This window comes from Scleropages formosus, chromosome 9 (assembly GCF_900964775.1).
Source record: "Scleropages formosus chromosome 9, fSclFor1.1, whole genome shotgun sequence".
Lineage (NCBI taxonomy): Eukaryota > Metazoa > Chordata > Actinopteri > Osteoglossiformes > Osteoglossidae > Scleropages > Scleropages formosus.
In genome coordinates this window covers 28,705,539-28,726,446 of record NC_041814.1, presented here as the reverse complement: position 1 = coordinate 28,726,446, position 20,908 = coordinate 28,705,539, and the positions used below count along the sequence as shown (strand labels likewise).

Here is a 20,908-nt window from a genome sequence, read left to right as displayed (position 1 = left end):
GGAAAAACCAACACAAATCCGAGCATCGCTGAGTTGTTTAAATTTATATCTTCCCGCGGCGCGGACTGATGACGCACACCACATTGTCGCGCGTCGCGGCATGATGATGAAACTTATTTTGAGACCGTTTTTTTTTTTCCCTTGGCGTCAACGAAACGCGGAGGCTCCAGTTTCTGACTCTTGGGCGGTACTGTTGTGCTGTTTTGTGCCTTTGTCTGAATCGCCACTTTGTTTTTAAATGTGCTGCGATGGCGCGCTCGTCGCCGACAGCCGCGGTACGCCGACAGTGAGCGATTAATTTGTAAGAATATGAAGAATGGACGAGGACGAGGTGACCGTCAGAGAGCAGAATTTCCACAGCCAAGTGCGGGAGTACATCGTGAGTAAAAAATCTCAGTAACACTTTAGCCATGTGTTGTTGTACATTACTGTTCGTCAGAGTGCATTCGCGTGCGTTAGTGAGTGCTGCGCGCGCTGAGGAGGTGGCGTTCCCAACTGCTCCCATGATGCACTGCGGTTAACATTTTTTTTGTGTTTTTCAACCAACTTCATTTCATTTTCAGTTGTTTTTCCGTTTTAGTTTTATTGTACCAAAGACAACAACAACACAGCCGCGTGTTGTTTGCACGCCCAGTTTGCTGTGGTGCGTTAATGCCCCCCAGCAATGTGTCAACCATTAACGTGAACTATGTTAACTTTCGTCACTGGCGTGGTTCGTAAGGCCGCGTGAGCGCGGAGCTGATTTATTTGACTTATAAACACTGATAGTTTGGTTTGCAGTGCTAGTCTTCTGGTTTGTGTCTCCAGGCTGTGTAACATATATCTTATCCTCTAATTTGATCTGCAGCTCGTTTTAGGCTGAGGATGAATTAGGTTAGCAAACTGTATGATTTGTTAGTGTTAAAATATTTGAAGTACACACACACACACACACACATTTTCAGAACCGCTTGTCCCATACGGGGTCGCGGGGAACCGGAGCCAACCCGGTAACACGGGGCGTAAAGCCGGAGGGGGAGGGGACACACCCAGGACGGGACGCCAGTCCATCGCAAGGCACCCCAAGTGGGACTCGAACCCCAGACCCACCCGAAAGCAGGACCGTGGTCCAACCCACTGCGCATATTGTTGTAAAATGTACGCACTTCATAGTTGGATAGGCCAGCACCTGACATGTACCTTGGTGAGATAGGTGTTAAATTTTCCTGACACATTCGCACACTTTGATGACACACAGTATCATTCAGTTGAAGTGATCCAACTCAGAATGAAGATTACTAGAAGTGCTTGTTTCTGTGGGACCTTTTTCTCTTGCCAGAAGTTTTTTAATTTTAATGAATGTGACATGCATTGAGAAGAACCTTGGCAAGATTCTTTAAAATCAAGGAAGATACATGATGCACCTCTCCTCCAGTGACACACCATCAGACACCTTTTCCAGGGTTATAAACCCAGCTTTACTCCATTGACGCACCTCTTTCTCTTTCCCTGTGTGTGGGAGACTTCAGGGAGTAGCAGGCTTACTTGTCAGGCACCATCTCTGAATGCAAAAACCAATGTAAATTTCTGAAGGATATCTCCTGGATGCAAGACCAATTACCATGTTGGAATCTGTTCCCAGTCGCTGACGGTTAACAGACATTTGCTGCAGTATTCGCTCAAATGATGCAACGCTTATAAAGTGAGCTTTGTGGGCACTTTCTCTCAGATGTACCCAAAATAACTGGAATGTGTCTAATAAGGTAAATTTGGCTCTCTCTGTTCCCCGGCAGCGGCTGCTGTCATGACCCAGTGAAACTGTTCAGATCCCATCTGTTTGAATCCACTTAATGTTCCCTCTGAGCGACTCTCTGTGGGACACAGTTAGCCTAATATTCCCATGTGACTCCTATCGAAATGCTTACTTTGTTGCCTTCTGTCTGACTTTGGGGGAGGGTGGAACAAGTGGGATAATTCCTCACTTCAGCACCACTGCACCGTTCCGGGAAAAGGGGATTCTGTGACATGTAACAGCTTTTTGGGCATTTTATCATTTACTTCTATTATTTTGTTGCTTAGCAGACATTCCCCTCCCCCAAAAAGACCCTGAGGTATTTCTCGATCTAAATAACTTTGTATTTTACTGACGACGTTTACCTGGTTCAGTGGTACAGCAGCACGTCCTGTCATGACTTGAACGAGGAAACTTTTCTTGTGAAATAAAATGTTTCCTGCCTTTCAGGTTCAGCGCTTGCTCATGTCTTTGGAAAACAAACCCCAGAAAGTGCAGTGATGGAAAAACACACTCGGTGCCAGCAGCGCTTTGGAGTCGTCCTTTGTTAATATGTGCTAACAGTTACACATTAAAGACAGCAGTGCTTTTTGTGGTTCCAGGGTAGGACTTGTAAATAATACTATAGACAGTAACACCTCGTTCTAGAGTGTCATCTGTTCATTATGCGGATACCTTGTATGTACTTTTACTGTGGACAGCTGGCAGTGTAGAGATTATAGCTGCTGCCTTTGGACCTCAAGGTCGCAGGTTTGAATCCCACCTCTAGCTGCAGTACCCTTGAGCAAGAGACTTGCCTTAAATTGCTCCAGTAAAATTACCCAGCTGTATAAATGGGTAAATAATTGTAAGTAGCTTAACAGCGTAAGTCGCTTTGGAGGAAAAGTATCAGCTGAATGAATAAATTAAAATATTTTGTTTAAAGGTAACCTAACAGAACTAGGCAGAGTCGTCAGCTAAATAAAGATTAATAATACAAATAATTATACATCCTCCAGTGTAAATTGACTATCTGGGAGGTTGGTCTTGAAGGTCAGTCTGATCTCTCTCCTACTTGTCATTCTTGAACATTCTGCAGGACGTGTTTGATTTATTTAAATTATTTTCTGCAGTGCAAGAACCTCTGTATCCCACTGATACAAGAAGTAGTGTCTCCTCACAGCTGCGCATATCAAGAAGATTTTTTTTGTTTTCCTGTTTTATTTCTGCAGTGAGGGTTCTGTGCTGCTGCTCTGGTAGTTGATGCTTGGCAGGAAATCCTGCACCACCTTCTGAATGTCCTTCCTCTTTTTGCATACGACCACGATCGCCCGATATCTCTCAACACCTCACTATTTGCATTCATAAATGAGGTTTATAGATCACAATTGCACCATGAAAGAGACGTTCCCAGCAGGTGCAGTTGTGTAGCAGGGGGAAAAAAGCGAAGGCAAGATAACTGCTTCTTTTGAGAGTATTGGATTTGAAAGTCAGTGTGTTAAAGGTCTGCTCAAACCTTATCTCCTGCCACACAAAGTGTGTGTTTCTGCTACAGAGGCAGGCAGGCTGGAACACCTATGGAAGAGGCCACTTTTTTACCCTCCCTTTTCATTCTGCCATATTTGCAAGTTTTTGCCTTTCAATTGGGGTCTTAATCTGCACAATATATCCTCCTGAATGTTTCTGTTATGTGAAACTTCCATGGGCACCGGTTGTTGAACTCATTAGCAAGAACACAGGACTACAATTTGATGATAGAAAAAGGCAAAATAAAAATTAAACACGTGACAGAGACTCAGATGTGGTCTCCTCGCTCTCTCCACATTGGTCGTCATTTCTCACTGTGTTTTGGGGATTAGATGTGGAAATCCAGAGCCATGGCAACTAGGTGGTTGTTTACTTTAACTCGTGTCAGGCAGGCATGGTAGCTGGGTGTAGGTGCTGGTGTTTGTTGGTTTCTCCCCTTGCATGCCACATACTGTTATTATATTTATCATTGTATCGTAAGGGTAAATGCCGTCAAGTCGAAGTCGGCTGATGGCGACCCCTTTCGTGGTTATCCCAGTCCAGAAATGGTTTGCCTGCAGGCGGAAACACACACACGGGGAGAACCCACATTCGAGTCCACAGCCCATGTGCTCAGGCATCAGTGCTATCTGTTGAGGTGCCATACCACCTGACCTTAAAGGAAATCCTTATTATACTGGGCATCTAATAAACTCTGCTGCGAATATGAGAGGACAGCAAATGTTGAATAACAAAGTCAGAATTCGACCCATGTGGGACTTCAGCCCACAAGCTGCAGGAATCATATCCATTCATTTACACCTTTGCTCAAGTAGCCACCTTAACGCTCATTTACCCATTTATATAGAAGGGTAATTTTTACAGTGTCCGTACAGGGCATGTACCATGACTTGGGATACTACAGCTGGAGAGAGATTTGAACCCGGGTCCTTTCTTCCATGCTCACCTCAGTGACTACTGAGCGGGCTTGATATCATGATCCATGATGGGTGGTGACTTGAGGAGGAGGAGTTTGCTGATGTCACTGTATTAATTGGTTATTAAAATTGGGAACGAGGCAAATACTTTTTCACAGCACGCATGAATATTTCAGGCAACACACACAATAACATTTAATAGGTTATGCATGTTTTTGAGTACATCATTTTGAATGGTAAAATAAAGTGCGGTAAACCTGAACCTCCAAGCAAAGGGTAAAACTGCCACAAGCTAAGAAAGAAAGCAGATTAACGTGTAGTAATTCTACTGCATTTGTTTTATAGTGTTGGTAATTTTCACTGTATGAGAAGAAGTTTCTATGGTTAAAGTGTGCTTTGTGGTTCACAAAGTAGACTTGGGCTGTGCTGTGGACCGGGAGCGTTAACTGTCCTCTTTGAATCGCTCTTTGCAGATCTGCTTCCTGCTGTTTGCAGCACTCTACATCGTCTCATACTGCATCATCACGAGATACAAGAGGAAAACTGGTAACCTGGCTCCCCTTTCCTGTCTTTTACCTTACTTGAAGTGCACATTGTAGAAACCAGAGCGTGTGCTTTCTTGAATATTTAACCCAGTATGTTGTTTTTCCCACCATTGGTATATCAAAGATTGCAACAGGCCTTTTGTGTGCAAGATGTGGAAAACGCCGAGATCAGTAGTGTTTTTGTGGCTGTGTGGCTGCCTCGCAACCTGTGTGAAACTCCAGAATTTGATCTGATACTTTGGTGGTAGATGGATGGATGAGATCTCTTGTTCCCACTTCTGCTTAGGATCCCGTTCAGTTTTGTTTACAGTTAAATGCTGTTATTGATGTAAATCGGAGTGACTCGGCTATGCGCAGTGATTTGAGGACATTTAAAGAGAGAAGTATCCATCAGTGTATTAAAATATAAATTAATAGCCCTGGAAAAGAGCACCTGCTGGGCAGTTTTGTCACGATATAAACTAAGCAGCGTTTATCTTCTAACAAGCACCATTCCATGCAGAACATGTTCACAATATGTAGACTTAAAATTGTTCTTGTTTATGAGTGAACAGAGCTGTGGAGTGAACTGCGATACTGCAGCTTTACTTCTGTAGGTCTTGGCTGAAGGAGTGATTTGTTCAGCTTATTTCCTATGTAAGCTTCCTATGTAAAAGTTAAAATACTGAGTGGTGCAACCAGTAAGTCCTCTCCCATGTTTAATAGAAACGGCAAATAAATTAACAAATCGATCACTTTATAAAAATGTTTTCATCGTTCCCGCATTTGTCAGCTCTGGCAATAAGTGACTGTATTACAAATATGAAGCGTTGTTGTAGGTGCATTTAAAGACACCTGAAACTGGTGTGATTATATGGAACCTTCCTGGTGAGTTGAAAATGCCACACAGTAACTGTGAAGTGCCAGATGGCACCTTGTTAATCCAAGGTCTTACCGTACAGCTGGGTAAAGCGACGGTCACAGCAACACTTCGCCCTGCCTGGGTGCGCAGGGTCAGTTTCGTAGCTGTGGGACGAGCTGTAGAAATGATATCTATGGCCCCGCATCAGTGCTTTGGCATCGCTGCTGGTCCTACTCTTTATTTTTCCATTTGCCTTTGTTTGATTGAAAAAAGCTTCATTATTAAGGATGCAATGAAAAGGTGGAAGGTATCGCAATGGTTATAGAGCTTGTGCAGCCCTGCTGTTGTAATGATCACTGAGTAATTTAGTAGGTAGTATTTATTTATAAAGTGGCCGTGTAAATTAATAAAAGGGCCACCGCGAGCTACGTCACATGCGACTCTCGATGGCCGTCCCTTTAACCTTATTTTGTTATTTAAGTTCCGACACATGTAGCGCCAACCGCTGCGCCTGCTGTACAATAACAGGGGCCGGTCCCATATCTGTTACTCTGTTGCTCTCGCTCAGTGTTTGGGCGTCGATCAGCCGCTGCGTTTTCTTTACAAGACTCCTCGTTTGGTGCTTCCCTTCAATTCGCTTTATATCTAATATGCCCAGCAAGCAAAAACTGGGTGCTTATGCAGCACTGAAAAGAAAAGCCTGAAGGCAATGGATTTTGAAGTGAAATCAGTAGTGCAGCGTGAAAAATATAATTATAATGCTGTACTGCATTTATTACTTTATATTAGTATTTTAATATGAATCCTGTGAAATTTGTGGGAAAAAATAGAGAAGCCCTGTTATACAAGGAGACCTAAGTGAGTTCTGTTGTTAAAATACTTATTGTTTATATGTTTGTACGGCTGTGTTTTCTCTTACTTTAAAAGTTTATTTTATTTTATTTTAAAGTTAATGAAATCATGGAAGATGAGTTACTTAGCTAAGAGGAAAGGCAGTGACAGGATTATTGTGTATGTCACCGAGTTTCTTGATTGTGACTGATGCTGCTCTTCCCAGATGACCACGAAGATGAAGATGCTATAGTGAACAGAATCTCGTAAGTACATCCCCTTGTCTTCACACTGACACGCACGAAGATGTGGCCTGAATGGTGTTTCCGAACTGACGGGTCCCTGTAACGGTACAGAGTGCCAAGCGGCTCTAATGAACAACACACGCGCACACACACATGCACCAGTAGGGTTGCGAATGTACCGCTGGTCAAAGCCGGGAGTTTTCTCAACTCATTTGACGCTTGAAAACGGATCAGGCAGATTAGAACACAACACATGGCTCTATTTTAGTCTTTGAATTAATTCTACATCCAAAGAGTCCTGCAAATTAGCTGCTTTCCCCCAGCTTCTCATTCCACGCCACGTTTCTTCCTCATGACTTTAAGGATTTGTACATAAGCTCTTTATGAAAAGATGGCAGAAGGTTCTACCGGAGTGCGATGTTGAGACCCCGTTGGCATTAGCGCTCCGTTCCGGCGGGTCTCATGCGATCGATGGACCCCATGTGCTCACTCCCTTCTCGTTTCCATTGTATGGAAGAAGCTTGAGCCATTGGGCAAAGTGGATGGTCTCAGATTAATGCAAAAGGCTCGGAACTCATCCCAGCTGGCGGCGGACGGAGCTGGCACAGGTGGCACCGCTCCGTCTCGTGGGTCGATTCAGAGCGACTGCGCCAGGAATGCCAGCTTGTCCATTAGAGATTTCCCGGCAGGTTAAAGGCCTGGTTCCCATCCAGCAAGGCTCTGCCAGCGCTGGCGGCGCCATCCTCGTTTTGTAGCCCAGTTGGCAGCGACCGACGGGCTTCCTCAGCCTGTCCTCCATCCGGTTCTCATTGTCGCCCACACCTTCAGAGGGAACAGGAGGAAGCTCCTCTAAGCTGACATGGCCTCTGCCGCTTGCATTGGTCCAGGGTCCAGATCTCAAATTTCACTTAGCTCTTGTTCAACCTTTAGCTGGGTTTCCTTGTCGATGCTGCCACTCATCGCCCACGGCGATGCGACCATGCCTCGACAGCAGTACCTCCAACTGCAAGCCGCTCGGCCCGGTGGGTGAAAGTTCGATGATTGCATCCTGATCCACACTAAGACGGCACTCCGACCCTGTGTGTTCTGGTTGTTTGTTCCTCCTGCAGGCTGTACCTGTGCACCTTCACACTGGCTGTGTCTGCGGGCGCTGTGCTGCTGCTGCCCTTCTCCATAGTCAGTAACGAGATCCTGCTCTCCTTCCCCAAAAACTACTACATTCAGTGGCTCAATGGCTCGCTCATCCATGGTCAGTAACACACGATGCCGCCGCCTCCATCACCATTCCTACCGTATTGTGTGCTTTACTCAGCCTCTTTATCTTTGCAGGTTTAACGTGTTCTTTTGGGCAGGTGTAGCATGTGTTGCACTAATTCCTACTAACGTGAGATTTACTGTGCAAAAGGGAGGCCTTCAACTGTTGTTTCATTTATTGTTCAGTGTTTTCTTCAGCGTAACGTGTCCTCTCTATGAAAAATTGGCATAAAAATAATACACTGTGTGTCCTTCAGCTGGAAGATGCTGTGGGGTTCCCTTGCACTCAGCTGTTGACTTTGGTGAAGTAATTATGTGTCATTGTTTGTAGCATAATTTTACTGCATTTCAGCTGTCTGGAGTGACATGCTAAGCTTGTGGGGTTTAATCACCTTTAAGTTTTGTGCTGTTTACTGCTGTAGGAGTTCAGACTTTTCGATCCATCCCGATCGTTGGAGTTCAGTGCAGCAGACCTGTTTTAAACATTTTAAGCACCTGAATGTCATAGTGGCAGCTGTTTGCACATCTATGACATCCATAAGTGTAGCACAAGGCTGCCCTTTGTTTAGAGAAACATCACCGCACGAGGAGACTGTCTTCAGCTGTGTGTTGGACACTGAGTGATATCAGAGACACATTGTCCATTCAACGAAAGATGATTTCGTTATTTCTCTGAATATACTGTACTTGCACAGCTTATTATTTTTGTGTACCTGGAATACAGACCATCTGTGAAATCATGGAGTATCTGTCCTTTATGCTCTTTTGTTTAGTGTTTTTGGATGGACTTGTAGCCTGGAGGTGGTCAAACCCCACACCCTTGCCAGCTGATATTGCATGGTGCTCAGACCTGCACAGCTCAGCTGGGCTGATGTTTTGGACTTTCTGCGGAAGCTGTGCGTTCATTAATGAAACCCTTGGGGATTTACTTGTTGTTACAGGACCTCACACTGTGCTTATGGGTCAGAGTGTGAAATCCAGACTCAGTCTATTACCTTTTTCCACTTGCTGAAAATTCCCGGGCTTTTGAAAATGTTCTGTCGCTGCTGTCAGTCCAGTGTCCTTTGTGGAGCAGGACATCATAACTAATGTCATGGCGTATGGTGGCCTTATTTATTCTTTGGCAGTGCTGTAATAATCGCCTTTTAACAGGATCATAAACAGTGCACGAACTAGACTGTGATCAGGCCGGTTGCACCTGAAAACAAAGTAGCGTATGTGAAATTGTGGGGTACAGGGAGTAGAGTTCACAGAAGACCAAGGGTGACCCTCGAACCAGTGATGAATTTGTTCAGTTTAAAGGTACATTTCTACTTCTGAATACAGTAAAGTGGAGAAAAGGCAAGACCCCTGACAGCAACTTGTCTGGGTGTGAGCTGTGTGGTAACACACATGGGGAGACCAACAGGAGGGATGCAGCTGTTGTGGATGTCCCTCACGCTGCAGCCTTTCGCTGTTTACACTGAATTGCAGGAACACCTCTCATCTGTTTTCCCTCCAGATCTGTGCTGGCAGCTGGTTGCTTTTCTTCATGAGGCCGCAAGGTGGCGTTAGAACTCAATAGTTTGCAGGTCACCTCTCAGCGAGGCTTGGGCCACTGCTGGCAGTATCTCTGCATCATGGCCTGTTCCCGCGAGCAAGCGGTCATTCTCGGTGTGTGTGCTTCCGCTCTGTAGGGTCACGTTATGATAACATCTTTGTTATTTTTGTCTACTTATGACATTTGAATACATTCATATATGAGGTCAAATTACTGTGTCAGTTACATATTTGCTCAACCTCCACTGGTGTGGAATTGTGTACCATGTTACCGGTTCGCATCACTCTATTAGCTGCCCGTAGCAGTGACATTCATGTGGCAAATGCATAGCTAATCGCAGCGGATGAAGTGGCTTTCAAAGAGATGTGTTTGAGACCCTTCTTCTTGAATGTGGGAGGGATTCAGCAACTCTGAGGGACAGAAGGAGCTCATTCCACCTCATTGGAACCAAAATGGCACCAATAGACTTTCAGTTTTGGACTTCTGGTGTGTGTTACCACCAAGCCTACAGGTGTGGAGGAGTGTGATACTCTTGCTGGGGTGTAGGGACAGGTTGTGTAGGTGCTGGGTGCTAATCCATTGACCATTTTGGTTAACTGCTTTTTTCGAGGGTTGGGCATCTGAAAGACCGGGGGCTTGAACCTGCAACTGGCTGGTGTTCTCTCTGCTACTTGCCGTAGTGTCTCACAGTGACAGAGAAACTCTTTTCTTCCAGGCCTGTGGAACCTGGTGTCCCTTTTCTCCAACCTCTGCCTCTTCGTGCTCATGCCCTTCGCTTATTTCTTCCTGGAGTCCGAAGGATTTGCCGGATCAAAGAAGGTATGAGAGCTCTTCCGCCGTGTTGTGGTCGTCAAATTTTTTGCTATGGTGCCTTTTCAGGTCGTGTTGCACTTGGGTTCGTTTACCGTGATTGCACAGTACTGAACCCCCAGGCCATTTACCTAATGGTGTAATTTAGCTTAGTGTCAGAGAGAGCGACCGTTGCCAAATGAGCCCCTCAACTAATTTAATAATTCCTTCAGTGAGTGTGTTAATTCCCCCCAATTGCCCTTATCCTCACCTTGCTCCCACAGAATTAACCCCTAGCATCAGAAGTAAACCCAGGGGCTGTAGTGTTTGATGCTTGGCCCTTTTCTGTAGGTGGGCAGTTGAACACATCGGTAGTGGACATACTTGAGAATCATCTGTCTGCATCCCAGTCTCTCTCTCTCTCTCTCTGCTAATGTGATACACTCTTTATATTGTTCTTTGAGATGTATGGTAAAAATGTGTGTGTGTGTGTGTGTGTGTGTGTGTGTGTTTGCTATATTTTCACACTGTGTACGTGGCAGTGTTTTACAGTTTCCTTTGCTTAAACTAGTAAGTTTCTCGAATGGCAAAATTTGTCCTGCAGCTGGGGAATTGCCCACTCGAAGACCTTGATGAAAAGGCAAAGTAAGAGAGATTTGGCATCACTTTGAGTCCTTCCTTTTTCTCTAGTTGAGAGTCTACGTTTGGAGACAGAAATTAGGGGGGGAAGCAGGATGCGGTGCTGTTTTTATTGATGTCATCGCAGCTTCTCGGTATTGCGCTCGCTGCTGCACCCGTGATGCTTTGATGTTCTGTACTTTAGAGTGGGAGTTGTTAGCGGAGACCTGCAGATCGAGATGACTTCATTTATTAGCTTTTTTTGTTTTCCATGCTGATGGGTAACACAGGCTAGAAGTGGGACACATGCACTTACGTTTGTCTTAGGGTTTCTTTTGTGTTCCATTTAGGGCCAGAGTGTACTTTTCACTCTTGGTTAAACTTTTGTGTGTGTTGGCGGGGGGGGTGATGGGCTTCTGCAAAGGGGGGGGGGGGGGGGGGGGAATCTTTTTTTAAATTCCATTTCATTACTCATCGCAATGCAAACGGTGTGGTTGGGACTGTTTTCAGTTGAGCCGTGATGGGAAGAGCTCCTTCTCCTTACTGCGTGTGTGTAGCCAACGTACAGGTATGTTTTCACTGGAGCAGCTCAGCAAGCTCTGTCAGCGGCGGCCGGGTCCTGACCTGTCGCCTCGCTGTAATCCAGGCGCAGCAGACGTGTCAGCACCTCCGCAGCAGCCGTGTGATTTAGGAGTCCATTTCCCTTAAAATAAAACTTCAAACGGACTCTCTAATAATCGAGCATCAAGGCAGAAATGTAAAAATTAATCACCTTCCTGGTTTAACGAATTTGCGGGGGAGGCTAGCAACGAGGACGATCTGTAAAGTGGAGCGAGAGGACAACACAATGGAGCCGGGTTCTTTTAATGCCCCTCTGTCCTGTGTCGCAGTTTGAAATGCTCCTGCTTTTTGTCCCTCTTGGCAAGACACCATAAAACTGGCCTGTACTGTAGTTTACGACGCCCTTTCCGGTTCTGTTGCCAATTTGTATGAAGGCGTCTCGGTAATAAAGGACAGGCCCAAATGGGACGGAACTGAGAGCCGCCGCCCCCCGTCACTTACGATGTTGTCGTTCGTTTTAGCGAGGATTGTTCCTTCTGATCGTTGCTCCGCTCTTCCAGGGAAGGGCTGCTCAGTGTTAGCTACACGTTCGCAAGCAGCAGGAAGGGAGGAAGGGAGGAAGCGAGGAAGCGAAGGCCTCGCGCCCCGCAAAACACCAGGTGGCCTTGGATGTTGTGAAAGCTTCGTGTTCAGATTTGCGAGAGGAAAATTATTATGATTAGTATTATTAATCTTTATTCTTATTCGTCGTAATTACATAGCACGTTCTTAATTACATGGCACAATCCAAAGTGACTTACACAACTGACTCAGAGACACAGTTTGATCATTTTCACTGTAGCGATTGACGTCGGATTCCTTGCCCAAGGGTGCGAAAGCCAAGGCACTTGTTGGGACTTGAACCAGTCCTTAGCTGCTACATTAGCTGCTAGTTGGCTGCCAAGGCAGGCTGTTTAGGGGATGGACAGGAGCTAAAAGTTTTTTGAAAGGGCAGCTGTATGAGGGATGCATGTCTGAAAATGGATTGTGGATTTCATGATAGTCTAAATGAAATGATGTGATTAAAGGCACTTTTTGGCAAATTGGTTAATTCGGAAAGTATTTTCATCACTTTTGGGCTTCGGTGAGGTCCATTTGATGCATGGTGCTGCCGAAAGTGTTTTTCTGTCCTCGTAGAAAAAATAAAAGTGACATAATTTTAAATTTGCTTAAAAACATTGTTCAAATCAGTTTATTTGAAGTTGAGTATTTTTCTCACACAGTGACACGCCGTTGAATAAAGGATCTGAGATGTATAGCCGACCTTTTATTCATATTACATTAAGTTACTAAAATAACTAAATTAATAAAGCTTTGAGTAAACCAACTGGCCAAGGAGGAAAGGAACAAAACGACTAACTCCAAACCGAAAGGCGGGTGGGGGGACTCTGGGGTTCCAAGTGCCAGTGGCTGCCCACCCCATTCTAGATAGAGAAAAGATTTGTCAATTTACACAGCTATTTATAACATCATTGCTAGACACCAATAGCTTGATGATTCTCATAATTCTGGTCCATCACGTTGAGATTGGAACATGCTGTCGTATTCAATGGTCTCTAGTTAAAAATTTAAAGGCAGTTTAAAGAGTACAGTCCTGTAATTCCTGTACATGTGAGCCTCCTTCCCTCTTATGCCAGCAGTGAATGACCACCAGTAGATTACCCCCCCCTCCCGTCACACTCGACTGGAAGCATCCCGCAAGAACGTAACACCTTTATCTTCTGCTCTTTCTTACTCTTCCCCTGGAATGTCAGCTGCCGGGGTCTCTTGTCCTCTGTACTGTGCGTTGACTGTCTTGCATGCAGCAGCGGTGGGGTGGTGCTGGGGGCAGACAGTGTTGTGGCTGGCATTCCAGCCTCACTGCCCTTTCATCAGAGAAGGCACCCCGCTGAACTAATCCTTTTGCATCCAGATCTATTAGAGAGCACTTTGAGCGCCAGGACGCATCTACAGCTTTCCCTTCCTTACTCGCACCCTGGAGAAAAGCCCAAAACGTCAATGAAACATCGCATCACTGCCTACTGTGTCAGGGCTGCTCCTGGGAGGTTGGACGGCGTTTATGAATTCGCTCTGTGGAAGCTAATCTTGGAAATGTCATGTTCTGATTTCAGGTCTCTGCTTTTAATTTTTTTTTTTTTTTTTTTTTTTTTTTTTTTTTTTTACAAATTTATTGTACCGAGGTAGACCAAAAGTAGAAGGAGTAAGAGACTCATGGTTTCCCATTACCGGTCGCTGTGTACATTCTCCGCCCATTGTGACCCTTAACACGGCCCTGTGCTCCCATCTATCTCAGTCATTTCCTCATGCAGGGGTGTGTGTCTGTATCTGTGTGTCTGTCTGTCTCGCTGGGTGTTTTTTGTGAAGCTGTTTCGTGTTACTAAGATACCGCCTTTGTCAGGATACCACAATGGGCTGGATATTTATTTCGGATCAGCTGCACACAAGAACATATTTCCCAGGCCTCTTTCTCCCCCTGAGTGCGGGGATGAGCGTATAAAGTGATGTTTACATACCTTGCTTAAGGTCAGGATGTCTCCACAGGGCCTCTTTAACGGGCTGGATGCTTTGAATGCCTGTTGCTATGGAAACACATTAGTTTGCTGAGAATTTTGAAAAGTGCACTTTTGTTCTCTTGCGAAGCCCAAAAGTCTTAATGAAGATTTGTGATGAAGAACCGTGGTGTGTTTCACATCCTCTTCGGCTCCTCGGTTCATCCGAATCGAGCCCGAGTCCGTTTGGTTTGATGCGAGCGCCACCTGACAGTGGTGTAGCCTCAGCCTCTCACACACTCTAGATGTGTGTTGTATTTAAAGCCTGGGTAAGTATCTCATCCGTTGGTGTCCTGTTGGAAGAGGGCTCTTTAAAGCACTTCTGTATGGTTTCCAGAGTGCGGCTCATACAGTGATCTCATAGAGCGATACAGGAGGAACGGCACATCCGCTGCGTGATCGGTACTCGCTATGCAGAAATGCTCTCAAGGTATTGAGATGTTGAATGTTCCTGCATTCAACATAAGATTGAAACCGTGAGCATTGTTGACTTTCAAAGGTGCTGTTTTCATTCTGAAAGAAGCAGGAGCCTTTGTTTGCTGTTCGCAAAGGTGCGACAGGCCCGGAGCGAGGTGGCCGCTGCTTCCCGTCAGAGCGGCCGCTTCCTGTCAGGTCGTTGGAGCGGTCACATCTCCCGCCTCCGCCATCCCTCTCCCCCTCCCCTCGCTGAGCTGGCTTCTGTTTTCTGTCTTCGACACAGTCAGCACTTGGCTTCTGCGAAGGACGAGCCAATGAGCCGGCTTGCCATCTGGTGTACTTTGGTACCACTCACCCCCGTCACCCCGCCCGAGACTCGGGCTGCTCCGCTCCCACCCCTGCCTGTTAATAGAGGGAGTCGTCCAGGTCCTTGTGTGTGAGGTGACCTGGTTTAAGGCACAAGCCGATGAACAGCCCCAATGGATCGCCGTTATTCGCCGGGGGCTGGTAGTGCTCCCGTGACACTCCGCAGCAACTTCGTTCTCCATACTGCGCCGACTCGAGGCTGAATTCTCCACGGTTCACTATATTAAATACTACACAAGAGCCACTAATGAGACTTAGGTGACACCACACTTTTCTGTACCTTAGCCACTATAGGAAACTGTCCAGAGCTACGTTAGTTTTGTTGGTGGACGCACAATGGCGCACACACAGTTTATCTGGTGATACTCTATTCCACACAGCTTTCGCCCGGTTCCAGCCCTATAAGTACCCAGCAAACCATGTTTTTCACAGTGATCGATACAGGAGGGAGAATCTTGGCTGTGTCGCCCACCTTTACAGAACTATTTGTTGTCTCTGCTCCTCCTTTTCATATATTGCACAGGTGATGAAGCTGTATTCAAATTTTTCTTTTTCTGAGGCATATCAATATTTGCACATTACCTCTCCACCATTGACAGATTTGCATTTAGGAATTCCAGTTCATAATATGAAATTTTGAATGGCAGGACGGAGGAGTGGTGTGTGTATGTGAGCGCACAGTGGTCCTGCAGGAGCTCAACGCGTGTGTTGCTGAAGTGTGAGTCCAGGGCCCTGCCGGCTTTCTGCCTCTCCCAAGCCGCCTCCTGCTATTAATAGCCCCGGCTTCGTGCCGCATCGGCGCCCCAGTGGCTGATTGGACGAGAGCCGAGGGGAGCGGGCACGCGCGTCTCCGTGCTCCACCTGCCCCGCGTCGAGGTGAGGGATGGAGGATGAGTGGGAGGATGGCTCTTTGTCCCGAAGGTGACCTGCTAGGCTGCTGCTCCTTACCCTGCGTGCACATGTGTGTGGGGGAGTGAATAGTGCTGCCAAGGCTCGCGGAGAGAGATGGCAGCAGTGAGTGTCAGACACACGACACCCCAGCTCCAACTGATCTAAATAGGTAATGGTTTAAGCGCCATGAAACATTGATGGGGAGGAGAAAATAGACTGAGAGGAGAGCGCTCTCGGCACACGGAGGCGGAGGACTCACCAGCTCTCCGCTGTACGCTCCTCTGCGGGATTGACTCCCAGAGATGTCACTGTTCCTGTCACCTCTGCACATCCTGCGCCGTCTATGTATGCAGTCAACAGCCACAAACGTGCCGTTTGAAATGGCTGCGTGTTTCGAGCTCCGTGCCATTTGGTAGGATATACCGTTTTAAATGGTAGCCCCTCCCCGGCGTGCATGATACGCTCTCCTGGACACGGGGTGAGGCCGCGGGCGCGTGCGACGTGCATAACGTGTGCGTTGCCAGGAGAGACATGCCGTGGCTGCTACCGGAAGGGCGATGGCAGTGCGGCGTCCATCCACACGAGGGCACCTCACCGCCCGCCCTCTGGTCTCGCTGTGCTAGAATGTTCCCTGTGCCCGGCATGGGTTGACAAATCGAGACAGTGGACGGAGGAAATCGGATGAGAACCGTGGGGCAGCGACTTCAGACAAACGCACGCACGCATGCACACACATGCAGACACAGCGCTGACGGTGTGTTAAAAAGGCACGTAACAGCAGGTGTCAGTGCGGTAAAACACTTTGTCGGTGCCACCAGGCAGTATGGTGTCTGCCAGCGCACAGGACTCCGTACAACGTTCTCAGCAGTCCTTATGTTAGGTTTGTTTTATGGAAAGAGGTGTTTTTAACGTCTGCGGCACGGGAGCTTTGCCGTCTCGTTGGCTTTTGCACTGCAACACCACAGAGGGCCACCGGGTGGGGCTTGGCCCCTGACTGTAGAGAGTAGTCTTCATCACTGGGCCTGATAGCTACTACTTTTTTCACCACCTTCTGGGGCTTTGGTAGGACACTCAGAGCAAGGTGATGGGCGATGGGGTCCCGTTCGAGTGGCTCCTGCCATAAGACGAGGAAGGCCGTGTGACCGCGACAATAGACTAGACCGTCTTGGTGCCACAGGGCACACCGTTTGCCCTCTGTGTCGCCTCATGAGCAAAAGTGCCTCCTGGGTGAGAACCCGCCTCATGCTGTGCTCCAGGTGTCCAACTGTCATCGAGTGGCCAGTTTGAGTGGAGTGCCGCTCAGCTTGTGAGGTCCAGAATGTGCAGATCAAAGACACGGTAGCTGCCTTTTTCTCTGCCGTCACCGCTTGTATCAGAAAGGTACGAAAAGTCATTTGGCTCGTTGCTGTGCTGCCATGGTAAATGGAAAGATGCCGATTGTTAGATGTACATGGTAAGGATGTTTATGGAGTCTCTGGGGAGAACGTCAGAGGGCTTCGTCCTTCACAGGACCGTCTGTGCCATTGGCGCTTAACCACAGTGGAAATGCACCGTTACAAACCAATGTGGGGTCTTGTGCCGCAGGACACGTGGAGCTTCAAGCCGACAGTTTCCCCAGGTCTCTTCTGCATTCAGCTTGGTGTTGGAAAGTGAAACAGTCGGTGAAATGCAGAGATAAATGTCAGGCACCACTTCTCGAGAGCACATGGTGTAATCTGAAGGTCCTGGGATCAAATCCCACCTCCTGCTGTAGTACCCTTGAGAAGGTTCGTAGCCTGAATTGACGAAGCAAAATTTATCCAGCTGCATAAATGGGTAAAACGCTGCAAATACCTTAGTATACGAACTTAACGCTGTTAATTGCTTTGGAGAGAAGTCAAATAATGGTTATAATCATAGAAAGTAATTGCATCAGGTTGTAACTTTGAAAGTCATGTGGGTAAGAAATATTATTCCATCAGGTACTGTTAGTTGTGCATCTATTGTGTTCAGCTGGAGCAGCTGTCTGTGTATTTAGAGACTTGTGATCCATGCTGCCATGATGGAGGCGTCAACCGAGTGGGTGAAAGGCTGCACACATTTCTGCGTCCACCGGTTTTACCGACTCCACCTGGCTGCAGCTTGGCGTTCTGGGGCCCGTCCATCCACAGCTGCCTTTTGTTTGTTGTGTGTGTGTTTGTTTATTTTGACGGAGCGCTGCGTTCCTGTCAAAGAGGACAGTGAAGCATTTGTGTTTGTGCGCATGTCTCCAAAGCTGGAGATTGTTTGACTGCTTCAAGTTGATGGAACTTGTAATTTTATCAGCTTTCAGTGTTGCAGTTTCCCCCTTTGTTCACAGCTATTATGGACGCTTTATGATCTGATCATGAAGTAAAATTAAAAAAAGTACTTGTCCCTTTGGCCTCGATGGAAGGGTTTTAAAGCATCGGAATTGCAGGTGATAAAATTGTCATGTGGATAGATGACTATTGAAAGAGCTGAGATGATTTCCTTCTTATGACACCATCTCTGCTATTCATCTGGGAGCCAGGTGGATTGTGGGAAACATTAGACTGTCCCACCGACCCGCACGTGACAGGCACGCCACTGGTCGACCCATTTCACTTGTGCCCTCTCCCAGGGTTTGGAATCTTACTGGTTTAAACTCTGCTCTGTCCCAGGCTTCTCAGGCCTGCTGCTTATTGTCTTCTGTATGTTTCGTCTGTTTATGAGCCACGTGCCTTTGTATATGTGGTGTCCTGACCTGGTGGCCCACATTTAATCCAGTGGTTTGCTGCCGACCAAAGGGTGGTTCACGCTATCTGCTCTTCTACCTGAGGCTCTTTGAACATCTCACACACGAAGGCTGAAAGTGAAAGCCCTTTGGTTTTCCAGCACTGACTTTGGTGTGGTGTAGTCTTCAGTCTCAAAGAATTGAGTTTTTCCAAACAATCCCCTTTTAAGTACATTTCATCCTGGATGTCCTAATGAATTATTCTTACTGTTCAGTTTTATTAATTCCATGTAGTTCAAGTTGTTTTTGTCATTCATCTATATAGCTTGTATACAGTGGAGCGAAATGTTGTTTCTCCAGAGATCATGGTGCAACACAAAACAGGAGTACAAGACAGTAAATACACTGGACAAGATGTGGTTGTAGACATGGGCTGTGAACTGTAGGCAGTTTGTAGTGTATGGAGTCACAATTATCATATATCACATGTATATTTATTCACTACTCGCACACACACAATTGTCATGTATCGTATTATCAGTGATTAGCAGTAGTGCTGTGGTCGACAACAAACTACACTGTCGCACTCGTGCGCCTGTTCGTAGGTTACTTTGAAAGACCTCAAGGACCTGGAGCTACGGGGCCCCTGTGCCCCTGTCACTGAGCTTTGTGCTTCCGGTTCTCCTCCCCCCAGGGCATCAAGGCTCGTATTCTGGAGACCTTTGTCATGCTCTTCCTGCTTGCCCTGCTCATCTTGGGAATGGTGTGGGTGGCCTCGGCGCTCATCGACAACGACGCGGCCAGCATGGAGTCGCTGTATGGTGCGTACTTCTCTTTGTTCTCACATGCATTCAACTGTTTTACCTGTATGATTATTAACCGCTCTGCGATCTGTTTCCAGATCTTTGGGAGTTCTACCTGCCCTATTTGTACTCTTGTATATCCTTAATGGGCGGTTTACTGCTTCTCAGTGAGTAGCTTTCTTTCCATCTTAATCTGCTTATGGTGTGTGTGTGTGTGTGTGTGTGTGTGTGTGTGTGTGTGTGTTCATTCACATTTTCACTTACACAAACTGCTTGACTTTGTTCTAGTGTGCACGCCTGTGGGACTCTCCCGCATGTTTACTGTCTGGGGCCAGTTGCTGGTGAAGCCCACGGTGAGTACCTTCTGCCCATCCCAACCTTCACAGTTCTTGACACAAGCATCCAAACTGGATGTTGGTGTCTGTGGCAGTGCCTTTTAATGCTCTCCTTTTGGTTTTTTTTTCTTTGCTTTTTTTTTTTTTGGGGCCATATTCTGTATTAAAGTGTGTGTGTGTGTTTTTCCTTTTCAAAGCTAATTTAAGAATAAAGGTAACATTTCAGAATCTGTGAATGCCTGAAATTAGTCCCAGAATTTCAAATGTGCCTTGTATGGATCATCTATTATGTGCGATATACAGTGTAAGTGAAAGGTCTGCATAAACCTACTTCAAGCCAGGCCTGCAGCATAAAAGCAGAAAGTAGATGTTTGAGGAGTGGAAGTTGGTCTTATGGATCAATGACTCAAAATTTGAAATATTTGGGTCCAACCGAAGAGTGTTTGCAAAATGCAGAGGATGAGAACATTGGTAACCTGTACAGTTCTCTCCATGTCCACCGTGGAGGTGGCAGTGTGGTGATGTGGGTCTGCCTTGCTGGTCACACAGTTCCATGGTGATCTCAATCACCATGGCTGTGCTACTTCAGAGGCAGGCCGTTGCATCAGAAGTATGCCTAGTTGGACAGTTCTTTTGTTCTTCAGCAAGGTCTGCACCCAAAACAAACTGTGGATAAGAAGGAAATTGAAGGACAACTCAAGCTCATGACCTGGAAAAAGCTTCCAGCAAGTGTTACTGTATTGTCTGATCTGTTGGACCACAGGACTAGAGACTTGCTGGTTCTAAATCTGCCCCATGAAAGTATGCTTCACAGTGTCCCATCTTACAATGGTGTGTGTCCTGACTCCTGTGTTTGCGGTGCCCATTAATCAACATCCATCTGTATTTCCCTGGCCCTCTGAGCACTGTTCCGACTGTTTCCTTTCCTAGATCCTGGAAGACCTCGATGAGCAAATTTACTGCATCCACTTGCAAGAAGAGGCTCTCCAGAGGAGACTGAATGGTATGTTGGGGTATATGAAGGGTGGAGGAGACATGTGGGAAGATGAGTATGAGGTCAAGGGCCATCTTAAAGAACATGGCCAAGCCTCTCTGTGCAGGAATTCATCAAGTGCTGACAAAGACTCCCCTCCACCTCCCTCCCCTGGGAGCTGTCCTGCTTTCTCGCGAACCGGACTCTAGCTCTGTGTTCTCCTAGGAAATGCTGATTTCTGCTCATCAAGCCAGTGCAGGCTGAAGACCGTAGCTAGTCTCTGAGAGCGCATGACTAGCCACCATAGCCTTTGTGTTCAAATCCCACTGATACCCTTACTTTGCTCAAGAGATTTTACAATGCCATCATTTTGGAGACAGGGCAGTACACGTCCTACTGAGTGT

The 20,908-nt window shown here is 46.6% G+C and overlaps 1 protein-coding gene across 1 annotated transcript in view; it reads left to right on the top strand.

The window, feature by feature from the left end:
* The first annotated feature begins 138 nt into the window (after positions 1–138).
* lmbr1 (limb development membrane protein 1) overlaps positions 139–20,908 on the top strand; it is a 40,097-nt gene continuing 19,327 nt past the window's right edge. Inside the window, exons 1-9 of the mRNA XM_018756863.2 lie at positions 139–379; positions 4,668–4,740; positions 6,638–6,677; positions 7,766–7,905; positions 10,166–10,269; positions 19,088–19,214; positions 19,295–19,363; positions 19,485–19,549; positions 20,462–20,534. Coding sequence (XP_018612379.1) covers positions 317–379; positions 4,668–4,740; positions 6,638–6,677; positions 7,766–7,905; positions 10,166–10,269; positions 19,088–19,214; positions 19,295–19,363; positions 19,485–19,549; positions 20,462–20,534 — 754 coding nt within the window. The 5' untranslated portion in view covers positions 139–316. The remainder of the gene's footprint in view (positions 380–4,667; positions 4,741–6,637; positions 6,678–7,765; positions 7,906–10,165; positions 10,270–19,087; positions 19,215–19,294; positions 19,364–19,484; positions 19,550–20,461; positions 20,535–20,908) is intronic.